The sequence below is a fragment of the Taudactylus pleione genome, unplaced genomic scaffold, assembly GCF_031769625.1.
Source record: "Taudactylus pleione unplaced genomic scaffold, aTauple2 ptg000043l, whole genome shotgun sequence".
In the NCBI taxonomy this organism is placed as follows: Eukaryota; Metazoa; Chordata; class Amphibia; order Anura; family Myobatrachidae; genus Taudactylus; species Taudactylus pleione.
Window position 1 is genome coordinate 6,312,902 of NW_028284445.1, and position 24,078 is coordinate 6,336,979.

Consider the following 24,078-nt stretch of genomic DNA (forward strand, 5'->3'; position numbering starts at 1 on the left):
ATGTTTGGAACCACAGACTGAAATATATTGTTTAGCAAATAACTTTTATTTCTATTTTTCAGGTATGGCTTAAAGGTGGATATCTGGGCAGCTGGTGTCATTACCTACATCCTACTTTGCGGTTTTCCTCCATTCCGTGGGTATGTGTAAAATACCCACTCACTTTCCTTAATACAAGTATGGCTATAATAAGGACTATAACAGAAGAGTCTGGCGTGGCTTAAACCAGGAGGCTGGTGGGCTGGCTTGAGTGGTGATCACATGCACTGTTTTTACCTATTAGGCATCAGGGGTGTGGTTTTTAGGTAGTTTATTTATGCACTTGATCGCAGTCTTTGGGCCTCTTTCCTGAGGAAAATTTCCCACCCTTCCTTCCCTATTGTTGTACTGGTTTATTTATAGCTATTTGGTGTTGGCGGGAAAGTACAGCTTATCATCAGCCCTTGTCCAGTTGGTGTGTTTGGTGGACTCACTCCCATCCCATCCCATCCTGCCCCTAATGATGTGGTTTGACACCCACTGGGCGGATAGCACCCGCAATTCAGCTGTTTGTTGGTTGAGTTTGCATTGTCGGGCTGCACTATTTAGGGACCATCCTTTCTTGCCAATACAATTCTATATCTTTACTAAATAGCCAATCTTTTTAAGTCCAATTACTGTCTCTGTGTGTTTATTACTTAGATCATTTTTGTTTATGTATGATGATCACACACGCAAGACACACCTCAGTTATTACTAGGTTTATAACTATTACTTCTATAAGGGAACAAAACGTGTGCTTGTCTGCCTGTTTGTTTCAGCAGTGGAGATGACCAGGAAGTCCTGTTTGATCAAATTTTAATGGGCCAGGTGGATTTCCCATCCCCCTACTGGGACAACGTTTCTGATTCTGCCAAGGTAACATATAAAAACCATATGCTGCTTAAGAGAAAAAATACATTTAGCTTTTAGCTTCTGCAAAGACTAATTGTTTGGAACTGGAAAAAAAATGGCGTACAGTATTAGGGGGTATATGTAGTACTGTATAAGTTCAGTAAACTGGAGAGATCTCGGCGATTAAGGCTATAGATTTAAAGTGACAATAATCTAGAAAGGAAAACCAGGTTGGTTTTGCCTTTGAAATATTGTTGCTTTAAATCTATAGCCTCATCGTGGAGATCTCGCAGGTTCACAGAATCGCACCCTATTAAATAAACACCCCTAAGATCTACAAATGCTTCATATGTCAGAGTGCATGTTTTATACAGAAGTAGAGTCTTGCTGATGAGAGGCTGCAGATTCCTCAGTAACTGGTTCTTCTGCACATCCTCATCGTTACCAGCGGTCCCTGATTTCTAAGGACAATGTCACATGTATTGTGATCATGTACAATGGTCAGATTCTGTTACAGATGTGAGAACAGTATAACACTGTACAATTATCAATAACATTGTACAAACACAACTCTGAATTCAGATCACCTTCACTTGCTTCTCTTACAGGGACTTATCACCATGATGCTACAGGTAGACGTAGACCAGCGGTTTTCTGCTCTGCAAGTTCTTGAACACCCATGGGTTAATGTAAGTCAGATGGAAGTTAGACAGGACAAACTGATCGTATAGTGCAATCATTTCTGTGCTAGATCATTTCACAGAGAGGTCTCACAAATAAAATGTGGACAGCATTAGCAAATACAGCTTATCTTCAGTGGCTGCTTCTTGTACTTATATATATAACCTTACCCCAGTCTGATGGGGGCTTTATTTATTTCTTCAAATAGATAGAGGACTGTTCAGTTTTTGAAGCCCATTACCATGAAAATAATTGTAATATACAGCATAGTCCCTTTGGGGATTTACAGAAAACTCTTTTTCTGCCATATTTCTCAATTCAAAGCTTTTATTAACAAATACTAGTTTTAATGTATTAGTGGTAGTGATAAGTGTAGCACTAGTTGTAGTTATTGTTGTAATAGTAGAAGTGAAATCGCAAATAAAAGTAGTACTGATAATTGTAGTGGATGTAGAAGTAACATCGGTAGTAGAGGCAGTAGTGTTAATCGTAGTGGCAGTAGAAGTAGTAGCAGCACTTGCAGCAGTGGTAGTAGAAGTAGCAATGGTAATTGTAGTGGCAGTAGAAATAGTGGTGGCAAATATAGTAGTAGAAGTAGTTGTGGTAATTGTAGTGGCAGTAGAAATAGTAGTGACAATTCAAAAATAGTAGCGATAATAGAAGCAATAGTGGCAATAGAAGTGGCAGTAGTAGTTGTAGAAGTAATTATAATAGTAGTAGTGGTAGAAGTAGCTGTAGTAGTGGTAGTACAGATAGATGTGGTAGTAGGAGGGATGGCAGTATCTTTTGTAGTAGCAGCAGCTGTAGTAGTGGTGATAGTAGTAGTGGCAGTAGCACTAGTAGTGACAGTAGTAGTAGTAGCTGTAGTAGTGGTGATAGTAGTAGCAGTAGCACTAGTAGTGGCAGTAGTAGCAGTAGCTTTAGTAGTGGTGATAGTAGTGGCAGTAGTAACTGTAGCACTAGTAGTGGTAGTAGTGGCAGTAGTAGCAGTAGCTTTAGTAGTGATAGTAGTGGCAGTAGTAGCTGTAGCACTAGTAGTGGTAGTAGTGGCAGTAGTAGCAGTAGCTGTAGTAGTGGTAATAGTAGTGGCAGTAGTGGTAGTAGCAGTAGTTGTAGTAATAGTTGTAGTAGTAGCACTAGTAGTGGCAGTAGCACTAGTATTGGTAGTGGCAGTAGTAGCTGTAGTAGTGGTGATAGTAGTAGCAGTAGCACTAGTAGTGGCAGTAGTAGCAGTAGCTTTAGTAGTGGTGATAGTAGTGATAGTAGTGGCAGTAGTAGCTGTAGCACTAGTAGTGGTAGTAGTGGCAGTAGTAGCAGTAGCTGTAGTAGTGGTAATAGTAGTGGCAGTAGTGGTAGTAGCAGTAGTTGTAGTAATAGTTGTAGTAGTAGCACTAGTAGTGGCAGTAGCACTAGTATTGGTAGTGGCAGTAGTAGCTGTAGTAGTGGTGATAGTAGTAGCAGTAGCACTAGTAGTGGCAGTAGTAGCAGTAGCTTTAGTAGTGGTGATAGTAGTGGCAGTAGCTGTAGCAGTAGTAGTGGTAGTAGTGGCAGTAGTAGCAGTAGCTTTAGTAGTGGTGATAGTAGTGGCAGTAGTAGCTGTAGCACTAGTAGTGGTAGTAGTGGCAGTAGTAGCTGTAGTAGTGGTAATAGTAGTGGCAGTAGTTTTAGTAGCAGCAGCACTAGTAGTGACAGTAGTAGTAGTAGCTGTAGTAGTGGTGATAGTAGTAGCAGTAGCACTAGTAGTGGCAGTAGTAGCAGTAGCTTTAGTAGTGGTGATAGTAGTGGCAGTAGTAACTGTAGCACTAGTAGTGGTAGTAGTGGCAGTAGTAGCAGTAGCTTTAGTAGTGATAGTAGTGGCAGTAGTAGCTGTAGCACTAGTAGTGGTAGTAGTGGCAGTAGTAGCAGTAGCTGTAGTAGTGGTAATAGTAGTGGCAGTAGTGGTAGTAGCAGTAGTTGTAGTAATAGTTGTAGTAGTAGCACTAGTAGTGGCAGTAGCACTAGTATTGGTAGTGGCAGTAGTAGCTGTAGTAGTGGTGATAGTAGTAGCAGTAGCACTAGTAGTGGCAGTAGTAGCAGTAGCTTTAGTAGTGGTGATAGTAGTGGCAGTAGCTGTAGCACTAGTAGTGGTAGTAGTGGCAGTAGCAGCAGTAGCTTTAGTAGTGGTGATAGTAGTGGCAGTAGTAGCTGTAGCACTAGTAGTGGTAGTAGTGGCAGTAGTAGCTGTAGTAGTGGTAATAGTAGTGGCAGTAGTTTTAGTAGCAGCAGCTGTAGTAGTGGTGATAGTAGTAGTGGCAGTAGCACTAGTAGTGACAGTAGTAGTAGTAGCTGTAGTAGTGGTGATAGTAGTAGCAGTAGCACTAGTAGTGGCAGTAGTAGCAGTAGCTTTAGTAGTGGTGATAGTAGTGGCAGTAGTAACTGTAGCACTAGTAGTGGTAGTAGTGGCAGTAGTAGCAGTAGCTTTAGTAGTGATAGTAGTGGCAGTAGTAGCTGTAGCACTAGTAGTGGTAGTAGTGGCAGTAGTAGCAGTAGCTGTAGTAGTGGTAATAGTAGTGGCAGTAGTGGTAGTAGCAGTAGTTGTAGTAATAGTTGTAGTAGTAGCACTAGTAGTGGCAGTAGCACTAGTATTGGTAGTGGCAGTAGTAGCAGTAGCTGTAGTAGTAGTGATAGCAGTAGCACTAATAGTAGTAGTGGCAGTAGTAGCTGTAGTATATGTGGTAGTAGGTGGGGTGGTAGTATCTGTAGTTGTAGTAGTAGTCGTAGCAGCTGTAGTAGTGGTAGTACAAATATATGTGGTAGTAGGTGGGGTGGTAGTATCTGTCGTTGTAGTAGTAGTAATAGTAGCAGCTGTAGTAGTGGTAGTAGACATAGATGTGGTACTAGGTGGGGTGGTAGTATATGTAGTGTAGTAGTGGTAGTGGTAGTAGCAGCTGTAGTAGTAGTAGTAATAGTAGCAGCTGTAGTAGTGGTAGTAGAGATAGATGTGGTACTAGGTGGGGTGGTAGTATTTGTAGTGTAGTAATGGTAGTGGTAGTAGCAGCTGTAGTAGTAGTGGTAGTAGCAGCTGTAGTAGTAGTAGTAGAGACAGATGTGGTAGTAGGGGTGTTAGTATCTGTAGTAGTAGTAGTAGTGGTAGTAGAGATAGATTTGGTAGTAGGTGAGGTGGTAGTATCTGTGGTGTAGTAGTGGTAGTAGCAACTGTAGTAGTAGTAGTAGTAATAGTAGTGGTAGTAGAGATAGATGTGGTACTAGGTGGGGTGGTAGTATCTGTAGTGTAGTAGTGGTAGCAGCAGCTGTAGTGGTAGTAGAGATAGATGTGGTAGTAGGTGGGGTGGTAGTATCTGTAGTAGTGGTAGTAGCAGCTGTAGTAGTGGTAGTAAAGATAGATGTGGTAGTAGGTGGGGTGGTAGTATCTGTAGTGTAGTAGTAGTAGTGGTAGTAGCAGCTGTAGTAGTGGTAGTGGTAGTAGCAGCTGTAGTAGTGGTAGTAGCAGCTGTAGTAGTAGTAATGGTAGTAGCAGCTGTAGTAGTGGTAGTAGAGATACATGTAGTAGTAGGTGGGGTGATAGTATCTGTAGTGTAGTGGTGGTAGTGGTGGTAGTAGCTGTAGTGGTGGTAGTAGAGATAGATGTGGTAGTAGGTGGGGTGGTAGTATCTGTAGTGTAGTAGTAGTGGTAGTAGCAGCTGTGGTAGTGGTAGTAGCAGCTGTAGTAGTAGTAATGGTAGTAGCAGCTGTAGTAGTGGTAGTAGAGATACATGTGGTAGTAGGTGGGGTGATAGTATCTGTAGTTGTAGTAGTAGTGGTAGTAGCAGCTGTAGTAGTGGTAGTAAAGATAGATGTGGTAGTAGGTGGGGTGGTAGTATCTGTAGTGTAGTAGTGGTAGTAGAGATACATGTAGTAGTAGGTGGGGTGATAGTATCTGTAGTGTAGTGGTGGTAGTGGTAGTAGCAGCTGTAGTGGTAGTAGTAGAGATAGATGTGGTAGTAGGTGGGATGGTAGTATCTGTAGTGTAGTAGTAGTGGTAGTAGCAGCTGTGGTAGTGGTAGTAGCAGCTGTAGTAGTAGTAATGGTAGTAGCAGCTGTAGTAGTGGTAGTAGAGATACATGTGGTAGTAGGTGGGGTGATAGTATCTGTAGTTGTAGTATTAGCGGTAGTAATAGTGGTAGCAGCAGCTGTAGTAGTAGTGGTAATAGAGATAGATAGGAAAGGAGCGGGTAAGAGAGTGAGTCATGGAGGTATGGGGTGCCGACTTCCTGATCACTGAACTTTACTACAGAGACACACACTTATAGAATACCTGCGTGCATATAAGAGACCTTTATTATTGCATCAAGTGTTAAATCTACCATCCACTTATTAAGGTGGAATATCAGGCACAAGGTGCTCCTACTTGTGCACAATTATTTTTATTTTTTGCACCATTCAGTAATCATATGCCTTCTTACTATATTCATGCTGAGAGTATGTAGTCGGCATCCCAACAGTCAGGATACCGACGGTCACAATACAGACAGCTGCATCCCGACTGTCAGAATACAGACAGATTGCGGAGGTAAGTATTAGGGTTAGGGGGAGGGTTAGCGTTAAGCACTAGGGGGTGGGTTAGGGTTAGGCTGCGGGACAGGAGGGTTAGGTACTAAGGGGAGGGTTAGGGTTAGGCTGTGGGAGGGGAGGGAAGGGTCAGGGTTAGGCTGCGGGAGGGGAGGGTTAGGGTTAGGCTGCGGGACAGGAGGGTTAGGGTTAGGCACTAAGGGGAGGGTTAGGATGTGGGAGGGGAGGGTTAGACTGCGGAAGGGGTGGATTAGGACTAGGCTACGGGATGGGAGGGTTAGGGTTAGGCTGCAGGACATGAGGGTTAGGGTTAGGCCGGGAGGGATGGATTAGGGTGAGGTTTATAATACTTAGAGAAATGTGTTGGGATCCTGACCGTTGGGATCCAGTACCCAACCCCATGCTGCCTCATCAAGTTCTCAAGGTAAAAACAGATACTGATAAACACTTCTGCTCATTTACATAAGCACATAAGCAGAGTGCAGACATAATCACCCTTTGTAGCTTGTAAAATAAAAATGTTTGTCTCAGTTGTCCCCTTTGTAGTGATTTATGGTTTTTATTAGTTTACTATATATATTTATAATATATATATGATCCTGTTCCTGCAGGACGATGGTCTGCCAGAAAATGAATACCCATTATCGGTGGCTGGAAAAATAAAGAAACATTTCAACACTGGTCCTAAACCCAACAGCACTACCGCCGGAGTCTCCGTCATCGCAGTAAGCATACTAACTCTACATCTTCCCTTACAGCCTCCATAGTCACTTTATCCTTTATATTAACTTAAGTCATTGTTTTGAGAACTTACAAATCAAAATTTGTGCAATGAGAACATTTAATAATAATCTCTTCTTTTGCATACAACAAAAGTCAGTCTTCACACATGGTCTTCGGGCTGAGGCATTACAGCATGTAAATATGAACATAGCTAATACATTAATATGCTTTAAAAAGTACAAAAATTGTTTTCTATGCATAAAAGTAGACGTAGCAGATAGATGCAGATAAACCTGTGTTACTGTTACATTATTAACAAGTAAAATTACCCCAAAAACTCTTTTATCATCTTATTCACTACACATATGTTGTTGTTCATGTATTAATTTTCATGCAGTGGCGGAAGCCATTTAGTTTGCTTAAAAGCTTTATTATTATTATTATTATTATTGTTATTATTTATTACTGCTATTATCATATAATTTTACTTTTATATAATGTTCCAACATATTCTGCAGATCTGAATGCAACCTATCAATCCAGTGACATTATTGAGGCATTTTGTGTATTGGTTCAACTGACAAAAAGTCTCGCTCTTCTCTATACAGACGATGTGAACACTTTAAGGCTTGTTATAATTTTCAAGGAAAGTTATGAATTAGGAAACAAAATAGTTATGTTACAGACATAGCCAGAAATACAGGGCAATTGCTGCATACATTAATTCAAGATGTATATAAAATTCTATTTTCTTTAAAGACACATTATTTTAGTGAAATGCCAACTAGGATTCATTACTGTCAGTCAGCTATTACTCTAATTGTGTAGTTGTAGTTTTACATGTTTCATATATGGCTATTCACTAAATATTTCATATAAATAAACATTACATACTGTAAGCTAGAGAGAGCACTATTTTATAAATGTACCTACAGTATATTATGCGTACGTCAGCGTTGAGCAGCCATCCGCCGTACTGCTCATGTGTTTGGCGCTCTGGGCGCCATGAGATAGCTGGAAAGTGTAAGGATGCTCATTATTAACGTATGTAGGGCCATTCTGACATTTGCATATGGGCCATATCCAATTAGCCGCAATAATATTAAGTTTGCCCGATTTGCCGCTTTTCACATTTGCGCACTCCTGTTTATCGGGCAATTGTATTGCAAAGGGCGCAACAACACATTCGCCTGCTGATACTTGCATTGAAGACCGGCAAACAGCACAGGTGAAATCCCACCAAAAAGGTAAACTAGGGAATACTATAGAAGTGTGTCGGGTTCTTATTAGGGATGTGCAAGCTCGGATAGGTTCGAGTTTGCACGTTGAGTTCGGATTTTTCCCTCCAAAAAAACGGAACTCAGAAAGAGGCTAAACGTCATCTTACATGGACGAACATCATTATTCCTGGACAAAAGTCCAGGAATGATGATGTTCGTCCATGTAAGATGACGTTTAGCCTCTTTCTGTTCCGTTTTTTGGAGGGAAAAATCCGAACTCAACGTGCAAACTCGAACCTATCCGAGCCTGCACATCCCTAGTTCTTATATAGTGTCAAACTGCTGTTATATGCATTTTTCTATAACAGTGACAAAATGATAGAAAGCAAGTTTTTTGGGGGCAAAATAAATGCTGTAGTTAAATTAGGGGAACAATAAAAAGTATATTTTTGTGTAATTTTAGGGCACTTTTAAATATTTTAACAAAACATCTGGCACAGCCACCTTCAATGTCCCATCCATGAAGCCCCCAAAATAACTGACCCACTACTTTAAACCCATTTTCCAACATTTTTTATTTTTTCACCCCAAAAATGACACGTCATGATTGGCCAAATTAAGCTAATTAAAATATGTTTTTTTACCTAATTAGTCATTAAGGGGAGTGTCCAAGGGGTTCTGCGCCAAGTCCCAACATTTTTACCTTCTCAGAGATGGTGATAAGTGATTTGTGATAATCCTATACAGCTTTCACGTATGCAAAAACCGCAGCTAATAGGATGTCGCGATAACTATTTTCCCCCAAAATTTCTCAGAAATGAAAACTTATCGGGGGGATAAAGCCGTTAAATGTGGCTAATTGGACATGCCCTATGTATCAGAATGCACATAAATGCCACTGATTCTTTATAAATAAAGGAGATAACTATAGGCAGTATAGTATCTTGCCACTTGCAGAATCTTCCCAGTAATAATAAAAGTCACCCAGCCTAGGCAACGTGTTCAAATGTTACATCCATTAAAAACGTTTAGTCTGGCCAACAAAATTTGTCAAATACTTCAACTGTTTTCCCCCCGAGGGAAAAGGTCAGATTAGTGTCATTTGTTTTACAGCAAGAAAATTAATTAGAAATCTTTTCAAAATATATGCGATAAATCAAGTGCATTAATATTATTTTCACTCCACTGTGCAGCGAGAACATGTTTGTACTGTAGCATGACATTTGCAGTGGTAATGCAGGCCCACTAAATCGTAACAGCAATGAGTTCCAGGTTGTAGATGTCACTTAGAAAAATGTTTTGCAGCCGCGATCTGCTCCTGCGTCTCTCATTTATCTATCTGATCATAGCACTGTACACTGATTTTTCTGTGAATGAACAGGAATAAAGTCTATATGGATAAATATTGACAATGAGCAGTGCTCTGAATTAGGTATTAGGTGCTACCATGGTAATTTGTATGGAACATTGCTGAGGTTTCCCTTTCACATGTCTGAGAACAAATAGGATTAGGTAGCATACATAGGCGTGTTCAGAAGCCGGCACAGGTGGACTACTCTCCGTCGGGTCATGGACTACCCTGTCCTGTCCTCCCCCTCCCTGTGGGACATACGTTACTCACCTGGCCAACCAGGTGAGTAGTGTTTGTCCCGGTGGTAGGGGGGTGACAGGATAGTCCATGACCCGGCGGAGGGGAAAGTGCCGAAGCGGCACCACCTGTTCCTGGCTTCTGCACATGCCTATAGTACCATAGATGAGAGACTGACTGCATACACATGTAGCACACGGAGCAATTCACTGACCATTCAAAATGGACTTCTTGGCTCTTTGTTCTTGACTTCATTAACTTCATATTAACAAGATGTAGTAGAGCTATGGCCGCAGGGACTGATTCAGAGCTGTAACAAAGGGAAAAAAAGGAGTAAATCTCACATTTTATATTAGCCCCAGCCGCAGGTCAACATGGTTTTGCCAAGGTGCAAATTTGTTCCTTTGGTTTTTCTTTTTTGCTTTATTCTCAACATAGAAGCAAGAATTTGTCCATGGGCCTTGTGTGACCCTGGAGCACATGAGGGCTACAAGTTAGCTTTTATGAGAAGATTAAGCTGCAAGCTCCCCCAACAGTATGAGAGCGCCTGCATAATGTTTTCACACAGTCCAAGCACAAAATAAATCCACTATATTAACTAGAGATGTGCGGGCTCGGTTTTACTCGGATTTACTTGGATATGTTCGGATCTCAAAAACGGCATCTTATTGGCTATCGGCTATCACATGGTTTGGATAGCCAATAAAATAAATCCGAACTAATCCAAACTTGTGATAATTTGGGCGAAAAGAACAGAGTAAAATAGAACCCGCACATCTCTAATATTAACCTCTGGGAAACATTCAATAATTCTGCACTGGTCTACAAATGATTCCAAAATCAAACACATGCATTAAAGGCATTGCAAACAACTCTAGTGATCTGTCACCATCTTCAAAGCCTGACGGTGAAATCACATCATGGTCTAATCACAGAATGCCGGGTGCAGGAGCTTTGATTTCACTGCCACTTTGAATAAAGCTGCAGAATGAATATTTCCATCAAGTTGAGCCATTTGGAAATGAACGAGTTAAAAGCTTATGCTCATCACATCTTCCTTCACCCAGAATGACTGCATCGAGAGCTTGCTGCAACGTTCCAGTTTTTAACTATTTTATTTCCACATCACTTTTCTTAGAGGGAACTGGGGATCGAAGAGCAGTAATTGAAGCTCTTGAAGAACTGTTGCCCAAAACTGTATTACGATTTATAACATCTAGGGGGTATATTTGCTAAAGTTAGAGTTTTTATAAGTGGAGTTGTTGTCCAACCAAGCAGATTATAGCTATTATCTTCTAGAGGTGCTAGATAAATGATAAGTAGAATCTGACTGGTTGCTATGGGCAACATCTCCACTTCTAAAAACACTCACTTTAGTAAATATACCCCCCTAGCTTCTATTAAATGGTGATAACAAACATTGGATGTTGCCCCCTGGCTGCTGATTTATCAATGATAAATGTGATATTACTGTTACCTTTTGTTGACTGTGGGCCAAAAGTATTAATCCTGTCTTTTAGTAGGTTCAGCATAATTATTTATTAACTATGCTTTTTATTTTACTTATGGAAGCATGAAATTTACCTGTTTTCATTATTTTATTTTTAGTTGTTGGCTTTCTACTTACCTTAGTACTATGCCCATTATATTACTTGCATGCTTTTCAGCAATTTTTATCCAAGCTATACTTTGCACACATGCACATGGCATATTCTCTGCTCATTGCTCATTATGTATTATGTTGTCATTGCTCACATGGATAACTATGAAAGGCAACAGCACTCTGTGATAGAGGACCGCCAGCACGCTTGCCCATGAGAGGGATTAGGCGATTCCTTCCCAACTTCCTAACCAACCAAATATGCATTTTATATTCTTTTTTTTATATATATTACTTTTTGCTACTTGTTATCCCCATATAGCTGTATATATTACCCTGCCAGCATAACTGAGATGTATTTTTATTTTTACTCCTGATGACCATATTGTTGCTAAATTCTCTCTAAAACGTTAAAGGGACACTTTTATAACAAATACTGTCCATTATGTCTATTATGTGTATTAACATGTAAAGATAGCGTTATAGAGAACATTATTTTATCTGTTTTGTGTAGCTTATTTGCACTAAAGTTTACAGATTTGCAATTTTATTATTGGAACCTGCCCTATCATCATTGTAGCTTTTCTTCTTCTGTTTCAACATTTCATTTTTCACTAAGTGGCAAACACTAATTTGCTGAAATGACTGTTACTGGGTAGTTTGAGCCTAGTCTACTGAGTGGAGAATGATATATCGCCAAGCGAAGACCTGACTGCTGCGCAAGACTCTTTTGGAGATATAGGGGAAATTTACTAAGCTGCAGGTTTGAAATCCTTGTGGCGATTGCGTTGATTTCCAAGTGGTTCTGCATCCTGCCATTTACTATACTGAATCCTGCCGCTGCAAAACGCAGCAAAACCAAAAAGTGCCATTATGATTTTCCCCACTAGAGTTAAAACAATATTCAGCAATTACTAAGCAGCGGATTTTAAAAGTCATCTCAAATTTGCTGCAAAGTCACCCAAAAACATTAGTAGCCTTTGACAGGCATATTTGTGTAAACAGTTGCACAGATTACCAGGGTTGATTGGCAACTATGGTTGAAGGACCCCGTGCTATAATGCCACCAGCCCTTGCTGGTAAAGCATAATGCTGGTTAGTGGAAAATTAAGGGGGGAACCCATGATCTTTGTCCCTCCAGATTTTTCCATTACCAGCCTAAGCTTCAACGCCTAGTGCTGGTTATCAATCTTCAGGGAGACGTCAAGCTGTTTTTTTATTTTTTATTAGTTTTCTTTTTTTTTTTACAAAAATATAGAACTCTGCACAGATTCTAGCAGCTTTACGGTGAGTTTGTGGCAAGATCAGGGTTTCCCATGGATGCAGGGCTCAGTTTAGATGGTCCAAATTACCTTTAGTAAATACAGTGATTTTGATCATGAACATTACAAATTGGTTTTTGAACCCCGGCAAACCTGCCATTTAGTAAATCTTGTACACACACACTGTAGTGAAGCAAGTGCAGGTGGAGATTCCTGATCAATAAAAGAGGGAGAAAAGCATTATATTAATATTTACAAAGTTTTTTGTGACATTGCTTACAGGACACTACCCTGGATTTAAAAGTAAATTAATATATATGTATAGAATATATGCTGTGCTGCTCCTCTGTCAGTGGCAGTGGTGAGTTTTAGGGGAGTTATGCAGAGTAGAATGCCCAGCACCAGGTTACAGAAATACTTGAAATATCCTTTAGCTTCATATTTTATGGTAATACATTTCATATCAGAAATGAATCCCTGGTTCTTACTGTGCTAAGGTTCAGTCAGGTATGTTCAGCCACCTGCTTCTACCATCATTGCAAATAGGGTCAATGGGTCTCATTGGGAAAGTACCTGCGGAATGCAGGAATGGATTTCAACTGCGAGAAAATGCTGATTACGCTTAAGATCCAGTCCTGTGTCTCACGTGTGCAACTTCGTAGAGATTTAGGGCCCTATTTACTACAATCTGCATTTCAAATGTGGTTGTAGTGTGATATTTTCACATAAATTCACATTGCAAATTTAGGAAATGTCACAGGAATTTATCAACAATCCCTTGCAGGGACAGAGCTTGTGATAAAGCTCTGTCCCCGTGAATCCCCTCTGCAGTCTTCTCACTGTATTTTCCTCAAAAAATACATTGAGAATGTGTCCGGGCATGAACTGCCCACTCACCAATGCGACCACCCCTCCCCCGCGCTTATACTTACCTTGGTGATCGGTGCGCCGATGAAGTCCTCCCTTTGGGGCTCCGGCCAGCTGGTCTTCTGGCTCAAACTTTGTGCAGTGGTGCAAAGCATCGGGGAGAGGGGTGTTGTGAGCCCCTCAGTCCGGCGCAAATCGAGGGGGGGGACGCGATCAGTGTGATCGCTCCCCCCCACAGACAGAGGAGACTGCTGCTGCTGCTCAGCAGCAGTGAGCAGTCTCCCACTGCAGCCCAGCACACAGCAGCGTGTGCAGGGCTGCTGATAGGTAGGAGGGAGTTGGGAGCGGCGTCGTAACCAGGCCCCCGCCGGGGGCCTCCAGCAGCCCAGGCCCGGGTAATTAGTACAAGCTCCCGCCCCCTCTTGGGGCCCCTGGTTCTATGCAGCAGCTGACCGTAGTCACAGTGCAGGAGCCCAGAGACCAGGTTACTGGAGCCCCAGAGGACCTCACCGGAGTACCGATCTCTGGTCCCTGCAACCAGGTAAGTGTTTTGTTTTTTAAACAATTTTTTTTTTCGTGATCAGCTTGTGTTCTATTTAGCCCACACAGCTGATTACAGTGGCTGGCTCCTGGCCCTGCTCTGACTATCAGAGCAGAGCAGCAGTCGGTGGACCATGGGAAAGCCCTGATAACGCCATCTGAAGATGGCAGTATTATTACAGGGCTTTCCCACTTATATTGTAAAAAATGTTTTTAGTAAATCTCAGGCAGATCACATTTCCCATTACAAGTATGGGAAATGCAATCTGCATACTAAAACTATGCAAAGTAAAGGGCATAGAGTAGTTTTTCATGAAAACTACTCTAATTGCCCTTTAATAAATGTATGTGATACTAAAATAATGTGAAAAGGGGGTAAAAACATCCTTTTTCAATTTTTTTTTGTCAAAATAATATTGATAAATAGGGCCCTTAGTAACTTCGCTTTACAGGGACTCAGCTGCATTAAGTAAACATCAGACTTTAGCGTTCTACAGATATTAAAATTGCTCCATATGCACGCTGCCTTAGAGAGACTTAGGGGTATATTTACTAACAATGGCTTTTCTAAGCTGCCAATTGTTAGTATTTAAACGACAAGGATAAGGCACTCCACCAAGGCATAATTTTTCATGCGTTTTCATCAATTTGTCCAACATGTGTAAAGTAAACCAGCACTGAGGGTGAGATGTACTAAAAGCTGAAATACGGTCAAAACTACGAAAACCCCCGTTTCTGAGTGTTGGCCACATTTCCATATGTACCAAGCTCCGGAATGTATCGCATTCCACATGGACCCGGTGGGTAATGTCATTTTAGATGGCGTTACCCAATAGAAGCCTACGGGCTTCTTTTCGCACTTCCCCCTGAGAGGCATCCAATCGGATCCTTCCCAGCACCCCCCACGGCACATGCGCAGAAGGATGCCAGAGGGACTTCTGGGTCTTATCGGGAGAACTGACCTTTGCGATTTTCTAGGTACATACCATCGATATTATCACTGGCATGTAACTGATAAGTGGCGTAATGTACAGCATCTCGGATGTGCTGCTTCGTGCATCTTGTCCTGAATGTTACCTAGTAAAATGACTAGTCTGCATATAGTCTAATAGGTTATCTAAGCAAAGTTTTGACTGATCACTTTTAGCTATTTTTGTTCTAGAAATCAGCTGCTTGTGGCAAATGTGAATCTGTTAAACTCAGGCAATGTCAGAAGCAGTAGCTTTTACTTCTAAAAAACAGTCACTGCTGGTGCAAATAACTGTATATGTACAATTTACCAACTTCAGTGTAACCTAATAATGTACATTCCACATTCATTGGAGGGTTCTGCTGGATTCACACAGGCAAAAGCAGGACATCTAGAGGGGCTTTCCTAATGTTTGCTTTTCTAATGTTTGCCACAATCCCAGTTCTGTTATCACCATCTCAGGACCACAGTAACATATCAATATTATAAAACGTTGATTTGTTTTCCGCATTAAGCATTTTTATAAGAAATGTAATCTATTTTTTAAATTTTTTAAAATTAAAATTCCACATTACTGGAATTAAAAGACCAAACCAGGTAATTGTTGTAATATGTAAAAAATATGTATTTTAATAGGTGGCACTACTGGTCCCAGCAATCCCTAGAACTACAAGCCGGCAGGGATCTTTAGTGTCACATATTACAGTTGCACAACAAAAACACTGAATTAAAAGTCTTTTAATTTAAATAAACACTCCCACAAACCCCATATTTTTCACTTTATTATACGCCTAAATGCTGTTCTCTATGGGCCAGTATGGTTTTGCTGCCATGGGTATGCTGGTGCTTATCTACAAATGGCAGCATACTCTATGGCTGCAAGGGCTTGCTGTGTCCAGTAGTGCAGCATTTAAAAATACATTTAAAAATACCAGTGTATCTTGATGCGGCCACCTTCTAATACCCTACCAGGTCTGTGGCCAATCCGCCCTTACCTGAGTAGCACTAATACGTATAATTATGCAATGATAAATGTTTTCTGCGCCTGCGAATATTGGCACCTGCACCTACATATATTGGCACCTGCGTATATTGGCACCTGCACCTACATATATTGGCACCTGCGTATATTGGCACCTGCATATATTGAAGTTCTTAAATGACCGTTAATATCTAAACATGATACAGCTCTTTGAACTTGTAAAATCTTTTACAAGTTCAAAGAGCTGTATCATGTTTAGATATTAACGGTCATTTACACTACCATATAATTAGGAGCAGTTGGCACCAATAAGACGTAAGCAGTTTTTCATGTTACCGCTCATCATATATTATCTCCACTTGTCACTCAATTAAAAAGTTGGAAAAATATTAACTAATTTACAAATAATGATATCTTTTTATTCCAGTACAAATATTCATCTGAGTCATTTTTTTTTAGCATTTAGAGCAGGTACTGGAAATTGTGATACTGGAAATATGTAAACTAAAATGTAACTTCAAAATAATTGTATCTCAGAATTGTTACAATTAAAACTGTAAACTAGCAAATTTAAAAAGCTAAAATGTATTTACTAATTTGTGCAAGGAGAGTTCATCCAATTTACTCTAGATATATAGGACCTCATTCAGAGTCGGTCGAAGCGGCCGCACGGTCGTACGCCACTGATGTTCGCTATACTGCGCATGAGTAAAGTTCGCAATGCGCGTGCGCAAACTAGCCGCTACGATCAGAAATTTCTCTCTCCTTGAACACAGCCAGGTCGGTAGTTTGAGTGACAGATGGAGGCGTTTGTGGGTGGTAACAGGGGAAGGTGCTTGAAAACGGGGGAGTGGAGATCCGAACGCAGGCGTGCCTAATTATGCGAACAGCGTTTTATGGGAGTGAATACGGATTATGGGAGTGCATAATTAACAAAGTAGCGTCATGGCACATGTGACATGGGAGGTTTTTACACTGACATGATCGTAGAGCTTAAGAGAGGGTATGGTCAACCTTAAGCTTTACGACCAGTGCCGATGGTTCCCGATGGTCGTGATTAATCCTTATATGCCCGGAGATGACGTGCAATGCGTACGAGAAGGGGGCGTAGTTTTTTGATTTCCGACCGCTTCCTTCCCTTGGTCGGCCAACTACCGATCCGAACTTAGGGACGCAACTTGCGAGGGAATCATTTGCATATCCGGCCCCTTTTTCCGTACGACCGTGCGGCCGCTTCGACCGACTCTGAATGAGGTCCATAGTCTTTGCATCTATTGCACCCAACATCAAATTGCAGAAATGTGATTGTTACTCTAGTCTGCTTACCTGGATGACATCATCAGGCCCACAAAGCAGTCTCTCAGTAACCATGGCAGTGGGGGCTTACACTGCCCACAAGGTGGCGACAACAGGCACTGTGAGTGCAGCTCTCCAGTAAAAAAAATGATTTGCAAGAACATGTATACATATATATGGGACACACTTAGTTGTAAAATAAATGATTTTATTTGCCAATGAATAATATATTAATAGTTTAGGATTAAGTAAAAAAAATCAATGTCATGAAACACTAATGGAAATCAAGACCACCCATGTTAAAAAAAAAAGGTAATATATAGTCATGAAATAAAATGGTAACTGCGACATGAACAATAGATATTATAACGCACAAGTGGGTTAATCTACAGAATTTTGCTGGGTCAGTGATTATTCTACTTGTTTCCACAGGAAAAAATCCTGAAAACATGATCTGTTGGAAGCAATTGAGGACTGGAGTTGAAATCCACTAATCTATAGTATTCATACATGCAAGACTGATTAAATGGCAATTTATGCTAACTGATTGTTTAGTTTATTTTAAAAGCATATGTAAACTGGTTTCCACTTACTCACTAACACATTTCAACACAGTCAGCCTATTTGCATTAATAGCTACTAGATATGGAAAGAGAGCTTTTCTGCTAGTTGGGGGTGGGTTACTATAATTTTATTACTGTGAGTAGAGTTCTCATTTAATATATTGCCCCAATACAGGCCACTGTATATTAATTTTTTTTCTACTGTTATTACATTATATTATATTTTAATTAAATTAAGTCCCAGTTTTACTGATCTAAGTACACGATCTGAACTTTGGGTCACTAAAGGACAACATACTGCAGGACGCTGATGTACTTCTCATAATTATTCACATAGTTTGCTATATATTAATAATCACTCTCATAGACATTCCTGTGAAGTTTTGTATTGCATATGAGCAAGTTTTACTACATGGGGGGAGATGTACTAAGCCTTGAAAAGTGATAAATTGGAAAGTGATAAGGTTCCATTCAATCCGCACCTAGCTGCCATTTTTCAAACACAGCCTGTAAAATGACAGTTAGGAGCTGATTGGTTGGTACTTTATCACTCTCCTCTTTATCACTCTTCAAGGCTTAGTACATCTCTCCCTTGGTCTTTAATATCAAAATTAATGTGATTGGCCATTTGCCTGGTACAGATTTGTTTTTTAATTATTACCAGTTATTTATATAGTGCACACATATTCCGTAGGGCTTCACCGACAATATTTTAGCCATTTACACCAGTCCCTGCCCCAGTGGAGCTTACAATCTACGTTCCCTACCACATGTTCATGCACACATACACACTAGGGTTAATTTTCTTTTTGCCAGGACCCAATTAGCGGGGTCGTGATGGGAATTGAACCCACGACCTCAGTGCTGTGAGGCAGTAATGCTAGCCATTACACCTTCCTTTCTGCCCTGGATCTGCACCGAGGATCTTTCTCACTCAAAATGTGCATCTTATTTGCATAAATAAAACAAGTGGGAGCAACAAAACCGCAATGCTAGCTTGTCCTGATCAATTTGATGTGCGACATTCGTACATCTGTGTGTGACTGAGACTCAGGGCCTCATTCAGAGGCGGTCGGAGGATGCAAGCGGTCGCTTAGAAACTGGGCGGCCACTTGCATCCTGACCGCCCGCCTCTGTTGCGGTTGTTAGGCTGTGGGTTAACACCCACAGCTCTAACGACCGCTCCGGTGATGGTCGCGATGGTCAGAGACCATCGCGACCATCGGGTCTTACGATGAGACCCTAGGGTAGGGTCTCCCTTGTCGTAAGCCCCGGAGCGCTTCTGGCTCTGTCAGAGCCGGTAGCTCTCCACTGACATCACTAGTGATGTCAGTGGGGCCTCCCCCAAACGGTAGGCGTTCCCATGGGAATGCCTCCGTTTGGGCTGCCACCCCCCAGGCCCGTCTTCCAAACGGGGCGAGCTGTCAATCAACATCGACAGCTCGCCCCCTTTGGATCGAGACCCGCTACGACCAGCGCTGTCGGTCGTAGCGGGTTTCACGCATGAGCACAATGCTCTGTGGGGGGCCATCGACCCGGTCTGAGCGCATCGGCACTAACGACCGGGTCTGAATGACCCCCTCAATCTTTATAAGAAGGGCTCCGATGTGCTTCATCTGTGACTATGTACGTGTATAAAATCAATTCATGTGCAGTTAAAGTCGCAGCCCAGCATCTCTAGCTGATGCCGGGTTCAACGGAGGGGAGGGACGTGTCATGCTAACGACCTGTGGGAGCGCGCATATCATGGGTACACACCTGACAATGTATCCGATATGTCTTTCTGATCCGCGGGATGGGACGACATAGTGTGTACCCACCTTAAGATGGAATCTGTTGACCTATGCATGTGGTCACCTTCTGACTGCACTAACAAGCCCTTTTGTAATACAGAAGTGACCTGGCCTGACCACCTCCGGTTATATCATACACATGTGAGAGGTGAGGCCTGTCACCGGGATTGTACCCAGGTATGGGCAGCTTTATTACCCTCCAGGCTCCCATACATCGCCATTTCAACTGCACACATCTGCCAAATAGGTGCTTATGCTACAATTGAATGAGCAAGACCTGGAATGCCTTTATGGAGGCTTATCTTCTAGTTGGTTGATACATTTGCACATTTTCCTATTTAATTGATTCTAATCCAGTTGGATCGGATTTTGATTGGATGAGATGGTTCTCAAAATGGCCGTGCTTGTTACTTTATGTTTGTCTAATGTAAGCCAAATTGACTAATATTACTTAGCAAGTAATACTAAACTGAATATTCATCTCCTAGTATGACGCTTTATATTCTTGGTGCAAACTACACTCCTACCAAGAATCGTAGATTAAAAGCAAATAATTAGTATTATCTCTAATGGGTCACAATTATTTTTCCTATTTACACTGCACATCCAGTGTAACATTATCAGGGACTCTTTTTTTTTTTTTCTGCAAGTAAAAGCTCATACACGGAATGGGAATTGAACCCATTGATTCCAATGACACTATATCCACTAAGATTTACATCTGGAGTCAAGAGCATTTGCATTGTGGTAAGGCCTCTTCGATGTACCTACATCCAACTCAAGTGAATGAATTAGAGTCAATAGACCCCACAACAGCGCGTGTTTATATTACAGAGTGGCTTTTGATATTAGGTATTTTAGGTTTACTAGTAGCTCAGCATGATCTAGTTTTAATGTGCTAACCAGACTGGCCATCTCTGGTTATGCGGATGAGCACCATTAGTCCTGCTAACATTGGCGTAGAGCAGGGGTGGGGAACCTTTTCTCTGCCGAGGGCCATTTTGATATATAGAACATTATTTGTGACATCACATGGGGGCGGGGCCACAATCGCCGGTGATTACAGCAATGCCCAGAGCATCCTGAGGATGCTCCGGGGAGCTGTAAGGGCAGCGGTGTGACTGTCTGAAGCGTCCTAAGGATGCTCCATGCAACGCTACTGCTGCATAGATTCTGTCCACAGGGCGCCATTCTAGGCAGCCTGCTAGCCAGATGAGGCTAGCAGAAAAAAGCTCAGAGGGCTAGACCAAACGGCCCCTGAGGTTCCCCATCCATGGCATAGAGGCAGAGGCGTAGAGAGGGGGTAGAGTACTCTTTGGCCAGGCCCAGGCTTGTTGGATGGGCACTGCGGGGGCTCGAGTCAGTTGCACATTTCGCAGGGAAAGAGAGGAGACTACTGCTGCTCTCAGTCTATATAGCGACCAGTGGTAGTGGGCAGGTAAGAAGTGTTACGGGGGGTGATCGCACTGATTGTCTTCCCCCCTGAATCTGCCCCTGGCTGAGTTGCGTGTGGCGCCTCCCAAACCGGCGATGCTTTGCGGTGCTGAGTAAACCCTTAAGCCCTAAGAATACAATATGGAGGACACATAATTGTGGGATGATACAGAAAGAAAACAATATATTGTAAGTCTGTGTATATATTTACATGCAATTCTGTTAATTGATGATACAAACCCTTTACTTGGTGTAGTTTTCAGTTCTTGTCTTACTATTTCAGCAGACACATTAATTGATTTCAGATCTGTATGCAACACATAGTATCATATTGCCTGATGTACCGTTCTGTGGACAGGCTTCGCTGAGGAGAGCACTAATGGAAAGAGTCTGTGTAGGTTATGTGAGGTTGTCAGCTCGGCTGAAAGGAAACATCACAGCTTGGAAAACAAATGAACCATCTCTTATATTTTCAGAAAGTTATTTTATATCTTATATCTTCAGATGGTGGCGGCTTACTGCACCCAAACAGCACGGTAAAGTGCAAAGCGGTCTTAGAATGATAAATGAAGCTGTAGAACATATAGGGTTGATTCAGAGTTGGGAGCAAAGAAAAAAATAAGTCATTTAAATTTGACATCATGGCAAAACCATGTGGCTCTGCATGTGGGGGATTTTAAAATGTGCAGCAGTTGGGAGGGGCGTATCCTAGCTGCACCCCCTAAATTACAGTGTACAAATGAAGCCGTCCAGTGTCTGTGGGCTACATGCACCAGCAGCCAGTATTTGCCCAGGTACAAAGTTGTTCCTGTGTTTCTGCTTTGCTACCAACTCTCAATCAGACCCATATTGTCAACTTCCATTTCTCTCCATTACATTATATTTTAAGGAACCCATAATATAAAACATGTTCTTTCATTTAAATATAAGGCAGTGATCTGAAATCAACAATATAGTAAATGAAAACACCAAGGTAATGCTTTTCTCTCTCTCTTATGGAGCGTACACACGGTCAGATTTGTCAGACTTGTCAGATTTGTCAGATGAACGACTGAACGATTAAACGATTTGAACGATTTTACCAAAGTTTTGAACGTTTTGAACGATTTGAACGATTGAACGATTTTTGACTACATTAAAATGAATGGAATCGTCCAAGTCTGACTGCAAACCCATTAGATGTCAGATATCGTTATCTGACAAACGGGAAGGCGCATCGTTGATCGTCCATCGTTCAGGCATGTCAGATATGAACGATTTTCCTTCAGATATGAATGACTGAACGATTTTTAAATCGTTATCGTTCATATCTGAAGGAAAAATCTGATCGTGTGTATGCACCATTAGGGTTATATGACTAAAGCTTCTAAAACAGACAAGTGGTGATGTTCGCTGTAGCAACCAATCAGAATCTGTGTACAATTTTCTAGAGTGCAATCGAGATATGATAGCTAGAATCTGATTGGTTGTTATGGGCAACATCACCACTTGTCTGTTTTAGAAGCTTTAGTAAATCTACCCCTTATTGTGCCTTTGGATCTCAATGGTCAGGTCCGCTTACTAAGCCTCACTATACCAGACCATTGCAACTGATGTCAGGTCTTACATAATGTTCGGTCTTGCTCTAGTCAACCAGCCTTAGGGGCCTATTTATCATTAGGCATATTTCCTGAAAACACCCATTTTCGGGGGACACCCGCAAACATTAAGTATCCCCCAGATGTACTATGGAGGGATCGTAGCAGATATCTACGATACCTGGCGATGTTCCTCCATTTCCGACAGCTGCCGCAACTCCCATAGTTTTTATTGGGGATGCAATGCTGTCAGATTTACCAAGCTCTGCAATGCTGCAAGGTTTACAGTTGGAATGGGCAAAGCATTCCGGAGTTTGGTCCCCGCAAATAACGCTGGAGATGGCGTTAGCCAGCTACACTTTGCCAAATTTACCGAGAGAAGGTTCTTCCTTTGTGAGCCCCTGCATGTGCTATTTAATACACTCGGGCGGTATTACTATTATCACATAATGCAATGCGATTTTGGGTGCTAATATTGCACACAGATCGCAGAGTATGTAATTATTGATAAATGGGCCTCTTAGGTATAAATAAAACATGGATCTATCTGGAGATGATAATTTATGGATCACTGTATAAATTGTTCAATGCTGAGGGTAAAGAACATCATGATAACAGCTGAAGCTATCACCAATATAACAATAGGCTTCTAGTCTTTTGTGCAAACATTAATAAAATTGATAAAATAATAATGTCTTCCTTATAGCTCAGGTATATATGTGTATACACATACTATACATCATGATAGTGTCCCTTGAGTATTATTCCACATTTGAGTATTTCAGTGATACAACCACACTTAGTTTAGGAGTTTCACTTATAAAGTAAAACTTTTTTTTGTTGTGGATTTAACCTCTTCATGACCAGTACGGAGATTATATGTTTGCCACTAGATCACATTTCACAGATATGTACTACGTTGTGCTCTCTTTTGGTGAAATTGATATTTTAGGTTAATTGCATAGGTTAAAAAAGGTTTATATAGCAAAAACATATTACTGTACATGATTCTCCCCGTAGTTACTTGAACCCAATCCTGCATCATCATTTAATTGGCTAGGTTTCACCAGTATAGGGATACCAAAAACGTGTATACAATGTAAGGTATAACGGAGCTATAGGACCTAGACAAAAAGCAGGTTTCCTTATTTTATATTTTTTTATTCTAAAAGTTTGCTTAGCTTATATATTAGTGTTATTTTTATATATATATATATATATATATATATATATATATTTATTTATTTATTTTAAAAAAAAAATTTTAACCAAGAGAGCCCATCTCAGATATTTACTATTTATATCTGATCTCTCAGCCAGTGTTAGATCTAGTAGACACTGCATCTATCAGTGCTGACAGTCAGGGGAGATCCAAGACAGATCTTTCTTGCAGATTTGTACCCTGTAAAGCGAACTAAAGAGAATCATAACTTTCTGAGTTAAATGTTAAGGCTTATAGCGTATTTGGCCAGTAGGTGGCAGCATGAAACCGTCATAGCACATGCTGCTGCCTAGACAAAGAACTACAATTTCTATTAACCTTTTGATTGACACTGGATTA

At 41.2% G+C, this 24,078-nt stretch overlaps 1 protein-coding gene across 5 annotated transcripts in view; it reads left to right on the forward strand.

The window, feature by feature from the left end:
- DCLK1 (doublecortin like kinase 1) overlaps positions 1-24,078 on the forward strand; it is a 454,917-nt gene that overhangs the window by 404,683 nt on the left and 26,156 nt on the right. For 4 of the 5 annotated variants that reach the window (XM_088460208.1, XM_088460210.1, XM_088460211.1 and 1 more), the window contains 4 exons: positions 63-140; positions 801-897; positions 1,482-1,562; positions 6,714-6,827. In XM_088460208.1, coding sequence (XP_088316334.1) covers positions 63-140; positions 801-897; positions 1,482-1,562; positions 6,714-6,827 — 370 coding nt within the window. The remainder of the gene's footprint in view (positions 1-62; positions 141-800; positions 898-1,481; positions 1,563-6,713; positions 6,828-24,078) is intronic. The other variant, XM_088460209.1, reaches the window with a different exon arrangement.